Genomic DNA, 16,054 nt, shown 5'->3' with positions numbered 1-16,054 from the left:
TGATATTTAGGATTTTATGGGTGTATAATATGTATTTTAATAGTAACTTTTTGTGAGAAGCTGGCCTGGTATATGATGATCACTAATGTAAGTGGGCGCCTTGCACCAGTCCAGACAACCCTTATGGTGATTTTAGGAGGTCTCAGACAACCTTAGAATGCTATCCAAGTGGTAGCTGTGGAGAGAAGCCTTCAGGCTTAGTCTTGAAGGAGTATAAAGCAGCTTATTTTACCAGAATGTAATCTTATAGTATAGATTAAATGAAAAAGAACCACACAAAGTATGTATAAAAATATGTATTTATTATAGAACACTCTCTAGTACGTTACAGTATCTCCTACACAGAGAAAGACCCAAATCACACAATACTTTACTAAGAAATCACAGTAAATAGCACTAATACACAGTTGGCCCCAGGGGGAGACCAAACCATATACTAAGAAAGTGGTATAAGAACCATGACTCTTGTCAGGACAATGTCGAGAGGACGTAGAATTGCTGTGGAGCCACAGAACCACCCAAGGTAAGTAGATAGGGACCCCCAAGGAGAGCGTGTGCAGTGTGTGAACACGACCGCATGCTCCGTACAAGTCTCTGTGCAAGTCGCGGTTAGAATTTTAAAGATTAGGGACCCTTCCCAGTGGACCCTGAAGAGACCCAGTGGAAGAGAGAAGGTTGGAGAGCCACCCCACCCGTGGATACTGTGGTACCCAAGTTACCTATTCCTGGGAAGACGTGTGCATAGGTGTGAAGTGGCGTCGGAAACCGCTGTCAAACCCAATGGAGGACTTCAGGAAAGTGCCGCTTCTGGAAGAGGAGAAAGTGTCTGGAGAAATCAAAACGTGGATTCTTGATGAGTAGTACCCGAAAGCTGAGGGGACAGTGTCTGGGTCACTCAGGGGTGACCAGTAGACTTGGAAGACGAATGACCTCCGATGTCGGGTGCTTCCGGAAGGATGACGGGATCGTGACTCTAAAGCTGAGAGGACCAGGCAGTGCAGAGGATGACCAGAACCCGGATACAAGCGTTCCTAGAGGATGTAGAGTGCTGAGGGGTCGGAGTCCACTGGGAGCACCAACAAGTCTTGGCAAATTCAACCCACGCAGAAAATCAAGAAAGTGCACGGTTGGGACCAGCAAGGTCCAGGAGACTCATCACAAGCAGGGTAGTGAGGGCAGGCCTGAGCAATTAGGGGAGCCCAAGGAAAACAAAGGTGAACCTCAAATGGACCCACAGGACCTCAAGCAGCTCATCAAATGATGCAGGCCAAAATATTCACAGGATGCGGTGTGGCCGAAGATTCTGGTCACTGGAGGTGCTCGAGGTTGGGGCTACTGGGAGCCTGAAGATCTTCTTGCCAAGATGTCAACAAGCCATTGCAACTGCAAAGAGATGCAGTAGCCAGGGGTTCAGTTATTGCAACCCTCACAAGGACCACTGGCCTCAAACTTGGTAATAGGGTAAAGCAGGCCACGGGAGATAAGGAAAACTGCCACCTGTGTGGCAGAGCCCACGGAGTCCAGAGAAGCTCGGGATCTGCAGGCCGATCGTCTTCATTGCGGTGCCTGTAAATGCAGGGGAGTGACTATTTCACTCCAAGGGAGATTACTTCAGTTGTCCTTGATGCTTCACAGGCCTTGGTAGGTTCCTGTATGATGCAAAGGCACAGACGATGCAGCAGATTGGAAGGGAGATGAAGTCAGGCCCAAGCGAAGTCCAGCGATGTCGAGAGTGCCCAGACGGTAGAAGTGCAGTGGTTTCAGTTCTGAATCTTATCCCACAACAAATCTAGGGAGCAACACCTATGTAAGCCCTTAAGTACCCATAGGAAATAGTTGGGAAATTTCAGGGGACCCTCCTAGGGGAGGGTCTGGACAGAGGGGAGGTTACTCCCATGTCCTTAGTCCAGTTTCGCGCCAGAGCGGCAGCCAACGACTCCCAGGCTGGTTTGAACTGGACTATGCACAGGGACACCAAATGTGCCCTTCATGCAGACTTTCAGGTGCTGGAAAGCACCCTCACCCAGCCCTAATACACGAAATCCTGTCTGGGAGGTGGTCACACCTCCCTGTGACAGACCACCTATTGTTCTGCCTTCCCCTGCTCGAGCTTGGCTCAGCAGCAGGAGGACAGAAATGTCTCTCTGGTTGGCAGGAACCATTTTGTCCTGTCCGGGACTAGAAGTCTGGTACCGGGAACATTGAGAGACTGATACCAACCATGATAGGATTTGTTGCAGCCGTTTCCGAGATGGTCATCACGCGATTACCTGATACCCCTCTATATAATGTATGGCTGCTTTACTAACAACCTTGGAGAATAGTAGGCTGCAGGGGTGTCCTGCTCATGCAGGGGCACCCTCTCACTTAGAAACAATCACCCTGCCCTTAGGTTTGTAAAGGCCTCCTATAGGGGGTGGCTTATAGGTTTTAAGTGCAGTGACTGTGAGAAGTTGGCCTGGTATATGCTGTCCACTAATTAAAGTGGGCACCTTGCACCAGTCCAAACAACCCTTAAGGTGATTTAAGAGGTCAAAGATAACCTTAGAAAGCTATCCAAGTGGTAGCTGTGGAGAGCAGCCTTCAGGCCTAATCTTGAAGTAATGTTAAGCAGCTTGTTTTACTAGAATGCAACCTTATAGTGTTGGTTAAATGAAACGAGAACCACACAGTAGTTATAAAAATATGTATTTATTAATATAACACTCTCTAGTACGACACAGTATCTTCTACATGAAGATACTCGCAAAGCACACAATACAGAAGCACAGAAACAATAGTAAATAGCACTAATACACAGTGGGCCCCGGGGGGGGGGGACCAAACCATATACTAAAACTTTAGACACACCATCTTCTACTCCCTTTGTTGTGAATCCTGTCCCCCTTGACCCCTTTGTTATTGTTTGTAACAACCGCTATGCGCCACTGGCTGATAACCCTGATATGTTTGTACCAACTAACGTACCTACAGGCCCAGAAAAACAAAATAGGGCCTTGAAGGATAAAGAAAGGGAAATTCGAGAGAAATTTGATGGGGGGGCAATTGGTGAGGGGCAAATCGCCGACAGCATTGATTTATTAAAACAAGAAATTACAGAGTTGAGGAAAGTAGTTCTGGAGCTGATGTCTATTGTTAAACAAAAACATCTTTCCCCTCTGAACACTTACACTGACAATTCCCTTCCCCACCTAATATCCAAACCGACTCAAATAACTCACTCAAGCCTTGAAAGGAACACGGCCTCTCCTGCCGCTTTACCTTTTTGCGGCAGGAATGACCCCAATCCTTTGTTTAGAGCTGGGGCCACTCCTGGCAATCTTCCAACGAAGCCTCAAGTGGCTTCCACTTCTCATAATAATCCTAGGTTGATTAATCCATCTCTTAGAGCTTCTGTCTCCCCTTTAACCCAATTGCAGCATAAAACACAAACTTCTCAAGTTAATGATAACCCTACGGTTTTTATGGTTCGCGTCCCCAAGGTAAATGGGCGTGAGGATGAGGAATCATTAAAAAACAAGGTCACCCACTGGATTCGCCATACTAGGGGTTACCGGTCTTTAATAAGAGAAGACATAATTAGAGCCCATAGACGACGATCAGCTGATAACAACACAGATACCATTGAGCTCACCCTGGCTAGCTATCCAGTGGCAGAGGGACTTTTAGCACTTGAATTCAGATCATCCTCCCCAGACTCATCCTCTATACAATTCAGGCGTTTCCCCTCTACCCTTCCCGAAATAACTAGGATAAGGGGTGGGACACTAGATCCAACGAAAACTCATAAATCCTTTCTTGATAACATTGACTGACTAACACCTGTCATTAATTCATCTAAAAAACCGTCTATACCTACCAGCGGCTCTCCTAGCGCCACTGCAGAATCGACTCATTGCCCATCTGTCAACATTGTCTCTCTTAACCATGGGGACCCTGAGATCGAATCCCCACCATTTGACTTGCCCACTCTATCGCTCCATTCATCAAATAACAAATTTAAAATAATTTCATGGAATATTGCTGGTCTTCGAGATAAACTTTCTCTCCCAGATTGGAACCAATACATTGATCTTCACGACATATGTATCTTTCAAGAGACCTGGAGCCTGGTTCCCTTGCACAAATTTGGCTATACTTGTTTTTGTGCCCCAGCTATATCCACTGGGCGAGGGCGTCCCTCAGGAGGACTTATAATATGGGTGAATATTGCATTTAATTGTAGGGCTCCCAAGTTTTCTATTATATCACCAGACGTGATTCATCTATCTTTGAGAGGGTCAAAAGGTGGGCACGTCATCGAGCTCTTTAATGTTTACATCCGAGGTACCCATGGCGGCCATAAGTCGCAGACTATCACAACTTTGGGAGACGCTCTTTCCTCTTGTCCATCGATTCACTCATTCTGGTAGCAGGTGACTTGAATTGCACCTACGAACCCCTGGCCTCTGAAGACTTATTGGAGATAGAGGTTGAGGATGCACAATGGGGCATACCACCTTTGTCAATACCCCCAATTAAGAAATGGACCCAAATGGCAATCCAATTGAATGCACTAACACTGGAACATGGCTTGAGAGCCGCCAATGGCCGATTGCCATCTGACACTCAAGGTGCTATTACTTTTAATAGAGTGTCCAGCCCTACTCGAATCGATTATATCCTGATCGACCGTAGACTATGGCCAAATGCAGTGGATTTGGTCATAACTCCCACTGTCAATAGTGATCATAACCCCTTGTGTCTGACCATAAAGAGTCCTTGGTGTCCCGACCCACTAAGCTCTGATACTAGACCTATCATGTCCACTAAGGAAGTCACTCCATCAAACTCCAAGAGACATCTTAAATGGTCTAAAATCTCCTCTGATGACCAGAAACTTTTGGCCATCAAGGAGATTTTATTTAATAAAATTACGGAACTTCAGGGAGTAAGTGACGTTACAGATGGGTATCTTAGGGCTGGGAATATCTACAAAGATACAGTTGAGATGATTGGGTCCCTCTTTTGAGCACCTACTTCTTTTAGAAATTCCATTAAGCATAAAACTCCAGACTCTTGGTACAATACCGAGTGCAGGCAAAAAAAGAATAATCTAATACTCGCTGTCAAAAATCGTGATTGCCACCAAGTCCGAACTGCCAGGAAAGAATATAGTAAGGCAGTGCTGGGAGCCAAGAAAGCCTGGGAGGAATCCCGTTGGTTGGCTGTCAAAGCTGCGAGCCTGGCCAAAGATGGAAATGCTTTCTGGAACCTCTGCAGACACTCAAGAGGTTGTGACCCCGATGTAATCCCAAACCATATTACGAGCCAGGAGTGGTTCGATCACTTTATGAAACTTTATTCTGGGGAAGACACCCAAAGCCCCCGGTTTGCTGTATCTACTGCAATGATAACCCCCATTCCCGAGGGATATGATCCTTTCACAGAGGCGGAAGTTGAGATTGCCATCAACAAAATAGTCCCAGCAAAGGCTCCTGGACCCGACGGTCTCCCCGGTGACCTGTATAGATCGCACCCCAAACATTGGGCAAAGTATTTTGCTATTTTTCTTAATGCTATTCTTAAGGGGTCGCCCATTCCCGAATCTTGGAAAGGAGCCGAGGTAATTCCAATATTCAAAAAGGGTTCCAGGGAGGACCCTGCCAACTACCGACCCATCAGCCTCATTGACGCTGGTCAGAAGGTCGTTGGCAGGGTCCTGCTAGAAAGAATCCTGATACGGGTCAACGAGAATAATATTCTCTCTCACTATCAAGCGGGTTTCAGATCAAACACAAGTACAATCGATCAGGTCGTCAGACTCCTCCTCTTATATTGGAAGGGGGTTTTGATTGGTAGGGGTAGCCTCCACCTGGCGTTTATAGACCTGAAGACCGCCTTCGACCTAGTCCCCCGAGATCGCTAATGGCAGGTATTGAGGGATTTGGGTTTACCCTCCCTTGTCCTCGACCTCCTGGTCCGGTTACACAAAGGTAACTATGCCCAGGTGAGATGGGGTAGCCAGACTCAGAAGACTGCAAAGATCCCTGTAAACAGGGGAGTCCGACAGGGCTGCGTATTGGCCCCCACCCTTTTTTCTCTGTTCGTAAATGGGGTGGTGAAGTTCCTACAAGATGTCCCTGCTGACGCCCCGGCTTTGGCTGGTGATCGAGTCCCCACATTATTATTCGCCGACGACACCTTGCTAATTTCCAAAACACCAGTAGGACTGCAAAAGCTCCTGGACAGATTTCACTTGTTCTGTACCCAGAGAGGCTTGAGTATTAATACCCTAAAAACCAAGCTTCTCTCATTCAGCTCACGAAAACCATCTAATGTCACTCTTAAGCTTGATGGTGTACCCCTGGAGCTTGTCAAAACATTTGACTATCTTGGTATAAGAATCTCCGATAGATTGAGCTGGAGACCCCATATTGACAAAATGCTGCTAAATCATAAACGGGCAGCGGGAACAATTAGCAAAGAACATCGTACCTCGCTTAGCAGACCAATTGCTCCCGCGTTGGTGATTTATCAGGCTAAAGCTGTAGGCTCGGCACTGTATGGAGCCGAACTTTTGGGCTTCGACAATCTCGAGGACATCTCCAGGTCATAAAATAAATTTATGAGAGAGTTGGTCTCACTCCCAAGGGGAACCCCACTCAAGCCCCTTTTTAGAGATTTGGGTAGACGCACGATAAAAGACATGGCAAGATTACGTCCCCTGCTCTTTTGGGCTCGATTATGGCGTACCCCTGAATTAGCAAAATATACTGAGGGTCTAAGAGAAATAATAAATTTCCCGGGGTCCCATAAAATCACTTGGTTACACTGTATTAAGAAGTCTCTCTTGTCGCTAGGCCTTAGTGAAGTTTGGGAGCAAGGTGCACCCCTGAGCAAGACAGTCCTGAAGAAAGCTTATTGGACATGGATAGACATTCAGGATTCTAGTAGCCCCAATCTAGGCAGCCTGACTGAAGCTTTCTTTATGCATAAACAGGCTGTCAGCTTCGAGCCGTATTTGGATTTTGTACAGAAGCCCAGAGACAGATCACTGTACATCCAATTTAGACTCGACACACTGCCAACCCGCGAGTATATGAGCAAATGGAAGCCACCCCATCAAACTCCGTCCACTTGCCTGAGCTGTAGTGGGCTTGTGGAAAATACGGCACACATCATGTTCGAATGCCCAGCCTACAAAAATCCAAGAAGTCGATGGTTGGGACCTGTATGTCGATTGCTGGGCACGTCGAACTACCGGGTTGCACTGAGAATATTGCGTTCCGACACCAGCCCAGTGCTAGTTTGTGGTGTGGCAAAATTCCTCGGGTGGTCTTGGACCATTAGGGCCAAATGTTTACATTTATAACAATGAATTCTTTTTTAACCTCTTGCGTGCCCCGCCCTTTCCCCACCCTGTGCCGGGCTTTCTATTAGCGGGCGGGGTTCATGACGAGATGGTCTCGTCATGGGCACAGCGCAACCGCGGCCCATGACGAGACCATCTCGTCATGGGCACTGAAGGGGTTAACATGTTTTTATTGCACAAATCTTTTAATGAATATATTCCAAATTGATTTTTAAAAAATTGTTTTTATTATTATTAAAGTGAGGGCATAACACAATCACAGAAATATCTATACAATTGCAGTCTGTTGGTACATTAGCTGACGTCAACGCTCATATCACTGTTACATCAGAATACTGGTCAGATCCCACCTACGGACCCATAGATTTCGTCTCACCCCCTCCCTGCTTCAGATGGAAATATCCTCATTCGGCAACTCCGGCGGTTCACAGATAAAGCCCCTGTACTTGTTCCAGGCACCCCATACCTTCCCCCATTTCTGTGAACAACCTCGGTTAACATATGTAGTCTTCTCTGCTACCATGGCTTCATCCATGTCCTTACACCATGCCCTGACCATCGGCGGGAGTCTGGAGCCCCACAACCTGGCTATATTCCGTTTGGCGACCATCATTCCCAATTTTGCCCAGTCCTGTGCCGGATGGTTTAGATCATTTGGCTCCCATATATTTAACAAACATCTTTTAGGTTCTGGTGTTACCGATACCCCCTCCACTTTCGATATAGTCCGCATTACTGCCACCCAGTATGTCACAATCCTTGGACATTGCCATATAGTATGGTAAAAAGTTCCCTCTTCTCCGCATTCCCGCAGACAATACGGGTGTGTGGTATTCCCTATTTTGAGTAAGGTTAATCTAGTGAAGTATACCCGGTGTAGTATCTTCAATTGTATGAGCCTCAATCTAGAGGGCATTGCAACTTCCCGCGGTGACGAGAGTGCCATTTGCCAGTCCGAGTCATCCATGTCCCCAAGGTCTGCAGACCATTTGACCTTCTCAGCGCCTGTGTCGGGTCAGGTAGGTTATTAACTAATTTACGGTAAGTGAAAGAGGTGGCTTTTTTCGTCATGTAGTCAGTGAGGAGTCTGTCCTCTAAGGGAGAGGCCTCCGGCAGGACGGTGTTCGGCGGTATGGCTGCCTGCAGTGCATGCCTAATCTGTATGTACCTGAATTGTTCAGAAGAGGCTAGCTCGTATTGTTCCTGCAGGCGCTCGAACGCTACCACCCCACCCCTAACCCACAGGTCTCCTACCGTAGAGATGCCTATGGCGTCCCAGTTGTTGTATCCTTTACTATTTCTAAGCTTTCCCAGCCTTCCTGTATCCCAGAGCGGTGTAAGCTGTGTGATAACCCCCTGCCATCCCAGTTTTTTTTGTGCCATATACCATATGTCTATTGTATGTGCCGTCGGACCAATTAGCGGGTTAGGTCGTTTTTTATTGTATAGGGCTGCCATGACTCCTCCATCTCCTAATAGATATCTGTCCGCCTGGAACGCAGGGTCGGACTGCGGGGCGTGGATCCATTGATTGATTATTTTCAACTGCGCAGCCCAATAGTACAGCTGTATGTTTGGTAGCGCTATCCCCCCATCATACCAACCCCTAAACAGCTTTTCCATTGCAATTCGCACCGGTTTGTTTCCCCACAATAGACTAGAGACCTCTGTGGCTATTGCTTTAAAATAGCTCGCTGGCACTGGGAATGGAGTATTTTCCAGAGCATACAATAACCGGGGGAGTGCCATCATTTTAAAGAGTGCTGCTTTCCCAAGCAGCGTCAAGGGTAATGCGTGCCAATGCGTGGTATCCCGTTTTAGACGGTCCAAGGGGGGCAATACGTTTTTGGTAATAAAGTCTTCTGGCTTAGGTGTCACATAGATCCCTAAATACTTAAAGTAGTCGGTCGTGATTAGGAGGCCACACCCTTTAGGCAGCTGCCGTGGCGGACCGCATGGTATAAATAAGACTGACTTAGACCAATTTATGGTGTAACCCGATACCCTCCCATAGTTTTCACAAACGTTTAGCAGCACCATAATGGAACGTCTGGGTGAGGCCAAGTATAGTAAGATATCATCTGCATGTAACGATATGCGGTCCTCCCACCCCTCCGCCCACTTGAGTCCCCTGACAGTTGGTTCCCACCTGATCAGGGCTGCCAATGGTTCCAACACCATGGCAAACAGCTAGGGGGATAATGGGCAGCCCTGGCGAGTTCCGCGCCCCAGCGGGAAGTCTCCTGACATGTGCCCATTGGCTGTGACATGCGCAAGTGGCTTCGCGTATAGCAGGCGTACCCATGCACAGAATTTAGGGCCAAAGCCCAGATGCCGAAGGACCGCAAACAAGAAGGGCCACTCCACCATGTCGAACACCATGCGGGCATCTAAGGAGAGAATAACAGCCGGTTCTTGAATATAGGGCGTACGGGCCAACACCCCATGGAGCTGTCGCAGGTTAAGAGCCGTGTTGCGACCTGGCATGAAGCCTGACTGGTCCGGGTGTATGAGGGTCGCCATATACGGAGTTAATCGTGTTGCCAAAAGTTTTGCGAGTATTTTAGTTTCAGCATTAAGTAACGATATGGGGCGATATGAGATGCACTCCTCAGGAGGCTTCCCAGGTTTCGGAATTGCCACAATTGTTGCTACCCTTTGGTCCCTCGGTAGTTCTCCCGCTTCTAGACTTTCGGTGTACATGTTTAAGAGGTGAGGGGAGAGCGCACCCGCCATCTTCTTATAATATTCAATGGGTATTCCGTTAGGCCCTATCGCCTTCCCCGACTGTAGGGACTCAATTGCTGACTTCAATTCGTCCGCCGTGAGGTCAGCTTCCAGCGTGGCTGCCGCCTCCGGTGTTAATGTGGGCATTCTTATGTCGTGGAGGTAAGCTAGCGCCTCCTCCACCGTGTTGGTCGACGCATGCGCATACACCTGGGCGAAGTACGTGGCTAAGCCTTTTACAATTTCTTGAGGGTCGGATACCACCACTCCCTCCCGAGTGTTAAGCTGCGCTATCCAGCTCCTTGCTCGTTCTTTCTTGTCCAGCCAAGCCAGACCTACCTGCCTTATCCCCAATTTCATATATCTTATGTTGTGTACTCTTTAATTTGGACTTCGTAATCTCCTTTAAGTGTTCTCTGTATTCCTGTTGTTTAACACAGAGGGATTGTGACGTTTCTGGTGTCGGGTGCTGTGTATGGCGGTCTTCAGCCTGATGCAAACTCGATTCTATGTCCGCTAAGTCCCTTCGCTTTTTGCGTTTATAACCGACTATGGAGGCAATGGCTTGCCCACGGATAACAGTTTTGTGGGCCTCCCAAAGTGTGACTGAAGATGAGGTTGACCGTGTATTTTCTGGAAAGTAGTGGTGCGTCGCATTGGTGAGGTCGGTAACGATTTTGGGATTATTTAAATACCCTGGGTGTATGGGGTAAATGCGTCGCCTAACTGTGTGGTGACATGTATATGTAAGTAGCATTGGGGAATGATCCGATATCCCTCTGGGGCGGATCTCTATGTCCACTATGTTCTGTAGGCTGTCCGCCGATGTTAAGAAGTAATCTATCCTGGAGAGACTATTATGAACTCCCGATTGGTAAGTGAACTGTCGTGTCGTGGGGTGATGGCATCTCCAGGCATCTAGGAGACCAAGGGCTTCTATAAAACTCGCTATGTGGGATATTCTACTGGTGTGGGGTTTGGGAGGATGCCGGTCAGTAGTCCCGCTGATTGTCGCGTTGAGGTCTCCCCCAATTATCATTTCTCCCGCTGGGAGAGCGAGTAGGTATTTACTGAGCGCTGGCAGGGCCACAGCGTGGAGCACTGGAGGGATGTAGACGGACACCACATTAAAGGATCTTCCCTCCCACTGACAAGCTATAGCCGCGAAGCGGCCCTGATCATCCGTCCATGATTGTTGGATAATCAGTGGGGATTGCTTTCGTGCCAGGATGCCTACTCTCCGTGACCCGGAAGAGAACTCGGAGTGCACAACCATTTTAAAACCAAATCTGTCCAGCGCTTTACACTTCGTTCCTGTTAAGTGGGTTTCCTGTAAGAGAGCTATTGTTGGTGCACATCGTTTCAAGTATTGCAAGACTAGACCTCTCTTAATCTTATCCCCTAGCCCACGGACATTCCATGTAACCAATGATAACGGTACAATTGGGCCCATCTGGGACTGCAGTGTCTCAGCTTTTGAGTGATCCTGAGCCATCATTTCTATCCCGTTTGAAGCTTAGTCAGTGCCATTGAGCGTCTGTATTCTCTGTAACCAATGTCTGTGTACCAAGTTGCATCCAATGCCCTAAAAAAAAAACAACAACAACTAGTAGCATCCAACATTGTGCTAACAGCCCTAACCCCCCCTCCCGCCTCCCTGCTCGACGGACCCAGAACTACCCGCCACCCCAACAGTGCAGAGTGCTTAAAACCCTTCCCCCGATACCATTACTTGGACCAAATTGATTTTTAAACGTATATTTTTTTAAATTGTCATATTCTGTATCTTGGCGTCATTAAGTTTTTTCCACTCTTTTGATGTATTGCACTTTATATGACCGCATACCAATGCTTTTATGATATAATTTTATCGAAATAAAGCTTTTTGACTTGACTATACTAAAATAGTGGTATAAGAACCATGACTCAAGTCAAGACAGTGTCTAGAGGGTGTAGAATCTCTGGGACCCAAAGGAACCATCCAACTTGAGTAAGTAGGGACCACACGGAGGAGGGGTGCAGTGTGGGAACACGACCGCATGCTCTGTACAATTCTATGGGGAAGTCACAGTTGAAGTTTTAAAGTTTAAGGACCCTTCCCAGTGGACTTCGAAGAAACCCAGTGGAAGTTTGGAGGTTGGAGAGCCGACCCACCCGTGGATACCGTAGTACCAGAGTTACTTATCTTACGGGAGCCGGGTGCATAGGTCTAAAGTGGTGTCAGAAACCGCCGTAGATCTCAATGGAGGACTTAAAAAAAGAGCAACTGCTGGAAGAAAGTGTCCATTGGATTCCAAAGGTGGATTTTGGTCGAAGAGTACATAAATGCACAGGGGACAGAGTCTGAGTCACTCTGGAGTGACCAGGGGCTTGGTAAATGAATGCCCACCGATGTCGGGTGCTTCAGGTGCATTGGGGGGGTTCTTGGCTCTGCAGCCATGAGGACCAGGAGACGTTAAGGATGACCAGGAGCCGAATACCAGCTGTCCCACGAGGGATGTCGAGTGCTGAGGGGTCGGTGTCCGGCAGGAGAAGGTTATGGTTCGGATCAGCAAGGTCCAGGAGACTCACCAAAGCAAAGGGAGTCAGGGCAGGCCTGGAGCAACCAGGGGAGTCCAGGAAAAGCAAAGTTGACCCTCAAGTGAACTCAATGCCCGGAGGCATAGGAGTCGCGAGAGGACCTCAAGCGATTTCACCAAGCAGCAGCCAACAGAGCACTCGGTGCCAGGAGGCTGGAGTTCTTGGTAGGAAATGGTTCCAGAGGTTGGGGCTACTCTGAGCCCAATGCACTTGCTCGGGAAACGCCAACAAGCATATGCACTTGCATATGAACGTAGTGCACAGGGGTCTGGGTATTGCAGCCCCCACGAGGGATTCTGGCCTCAAACTTGGTAAGAGGGCAACTCAGACCTCGTGGGACATAGGAACCCATGTTCCATGTTGCTAGAGCCTTCAGAGTCCGTAGGAGTTCAGGAGCAGCAGATCGGTCAGTCATGATTTGGTGCCTGCGAATGCAGTGGAGTGACTCCTTCACTGCAGGGGAGATATCTGTGGTTGTCCTTGATGCTCCACAGGTCCTACCGGTCTGTATGGTGCACAGTGAGAGGGAGACTAAGCCAGGCCCAACGAAGTCCAGAGTGTGCAGACAGTCAAAGGTCAGTGGTTTCTTGTTCAGAATCTTGTCCACATCGAAGCTAGGGTCTTACAGCCAGGTAAGCCCTTTTGTACCCACTTGAAAGGGTTACACAGATTCAGGGGACCCTCCCAGGGGAGGGTCTGGAGGACAGTGGGGAGGTTACTCCCATGTCCTTTGTCCAGTTTCATGCCAGAGCAGGAGCCAACGACTCCCAGGACTGGTTTGAACTGGACTATGCACAGGGACACCAAATTTGTCCCTCATGCAGACTTTTGGTCGCTGGCAAGCGCACCCACCCAGCCCTAATACACTAAACCCTGTCTGGGAGGTGGTCACAACTCCCTGTGACAGGATGCCTGTTGTTCTCCCTTCCACTGCTCGAGCTTGGCTCAGCAGCAGGAGGGCAGAAATGTGTCTCTGGTCGGCAGCAACCATTTTGTGCTGACCGGGACTAGAAGGCTGGTACCGGGAACACCAGGGACCCAATGAAGCTGGCTTGTGAGGGGTGGAATCATACCTCCCATGGTGTGGGGGTATGATTCCACAATGTTTGACACCAAACATTATAGGGTTTCAGCTGTTTTAGAGTTGGTCATCACGCAGTCGCATAATGCCACTATATATGTCGTAAATGGCTGCTTCATTGACTACCCCGGAGAATGGACTCTGTAGGCCGCAGGGGTGTCCTGCGCATGCAGTGGCACCCTCTCACTTAGAACCAAGCACCCTGCCTGCAAGAGGCTGCAATGGCAGGCCTGTAGTTCCCCTTTGAATGGTCTCTCATGGGTGACATCATGGATGCTTCAGCCCATGGGGGACCTCTGGGGTACCTATGTACTAGGGACTGACATGGGTACCCAAGTATCCAATCTGGGATGTACCTAGGTACTGAACACAACAGTTTAGGGAGAAAGCAGATAGACTGGGGTCCTGATTAGCAGGATCCCAGTCAGATTAGTCAAAAACAGCATCACATCAAGCAAAAAGTGGGGGTAACCATAAGAAGCAGAACCTACTTTCCTACACGTTTGATATTGATGTATTGTACATAAGGAGCTGCTGTATGCTTGGATACATTTTGGTTTGGGGCTTTCAGGGATCAATCTGAAATGCATTTGGTATCAATGACTCTTAGGCGGTGGGATACTCAGCCATTTTCCAGCCCACTCATGATCAGCACCTTACTGGTTGAACTTCCAACATCAGTGTTAACCCCTTCAGTGCCCGCCCCTTTCCCCGCCCTGTGCCGGCCGTTGTATTAGCGGGCGGGGTTTATGACGAGCTGGTCTCGTCATGGGCACAGCGCAACCGCGGCCCATGACGAGACCAGCTCGTCACGGGCATTGAAGAGGTTAAACACTGATTTATTCAGCAGGCGCTCAGCAAACTGAGCTCTGTTGTGGGCTTCATGTAAGTTTCACAGCAGTAAAAAGAATTTGGAGACATAAAAACTTTCAGAAAAAAGCATGTAATGTGGGTGAAGTACAGACTCCATGATAGTAAAGACATTTTATCTATTCTTAAAAAAGAATAACCGGAAAGTTGAACACATGTTGTACAGGTTAGAACTTTGAACTGTTTCACAGAACTGCTGAAGGACTAAGTTAACCAAGGTATTGAAAACACACTGGAATAGAATCTGGTGATCTGATGGTTGCAACTCCACCACGCATGTTAAGATCTATTGGTATACTTATTGATCTGTTTGAACTCAAGGCATATTTATATGACACTGGAAGCAGAGAACTAGTGAAAATGAACAGGGGTACATTGTTTACTCAGCTCAGATGCACTCATTTGAACTGGACAATCTGGCTTTAGGCATTAGGTCAACTTGTAATTGGTCATGAAGTGACTACAGTTAAGCGTATGGCTTCACTCCTGTTGCCATAGGACTCTATGGGAGTCCTCTGTGGGAGAATTCCTCAACTCCTATGATTCCTGCTATATATAGGCTGCTTTCTGGAACTTGGGGCTAGATGTACGAACCATCTAAGTTGAGATGACCAAATTGCGATTCACAAAAAATTGCGAATTGATTATTGCTAATCGGAATGTACGTATGTTGTCTGGCAAAAATTAGCAACTCACAAACAAGTGATTTCCTTATTTTAGAAATCACTAATAGCAATTTCCTAAATTGCAAACACAAGCAAGCGTGTAAAATTGCTTCCTGGTTCAGCATGATGACCCTACAAGCAGGTAGTGGTGCACATCTGAAACAGGAAAGCAGCCAGAGTGAGTGTGGTGAGCTGCTGTATTGGCAAAGTAACCTGTTGACCACCAAAATACAACTCTCTACTACAGAAATAGCCAGCCAAGACCCGGAGAAGAAGGCAGGAGGAAGCAAATTGAAGTTCTTAGAAAAAGAACTTGAAATACTTTCGGAGGAGTGCTGCAACAATCATGACCTCCTGTTTGGGCAGTGATCTATGACTGTGCCGAAGGCACTACAGTGCAAAATCTGGCATGAGATATAGCAGTGTAGGTGTAGTACAGTTCTCCTTTGAAGAGACATGGAAGAGGTGGTACGAACTCCGGTCCCACACTGAAGAAAAGGTTGAAACACACCTGAGTGAGTTCCGGGCACCAGGAGGAAAACCCTCTACTGTACCCCCACCCATCACACTGGAGGCAATGGTAGCGACAACCCTGGAGTAAGAGGCAGTTGTTGGTTTTGCCAACATTGACAGTTCTGCACCTGCACCATCGCAAAGTAAGTGTACATTGTTTGCAACTGTAACATTTTCTAACTTAAAACTGTCTTCTACATGCTTGTAAAATGTAAACTAATAGACCTATTAGTGCGGAATGATTCCATAGCAGAAACAAACTAT

General features: G+C 47.7%; 1 protein-coding gene across 1 annotated transcript in view; it reads left to right on the top strand.

Moving 5' to 3' along the window:
* Positions 1 to 15,646, top strand: part of C6H6orf58 (chromosome 6 C6orf58 homolog) — an 868,971-nt gene extending 853,325 nt beyond the window's left edge. Inside the window, 1 exon segment of the mRNA XM_085609772.1 lies at positions 15,525 to 15,646. Coding sequence (XP_085465898.1) covers positions 15,525 to 15,646 — 122 coding nt within the window.
* Positions 15,647 to 16,054: the final 408 nt, after the last annotated feature.

The sequence above is a fragment of the Triturus cristatus genome, chromosome 6, assembly GCF_964204655.1.
Source record: "Triturus cristatus chromosome 6, aTriCri1.1, whole genome shotgun sequence".
NCBI lineage: Eukaryota > Metazoa > Chordata > Amphibia > Caudata > Salamandridae > Triturus > Triturus cristatus.
The sequence above is the reverse complement of the archived record's forward strand: the minus strand, read 5'-3'. Positions and strand labels throughout refer to the sequence as shown.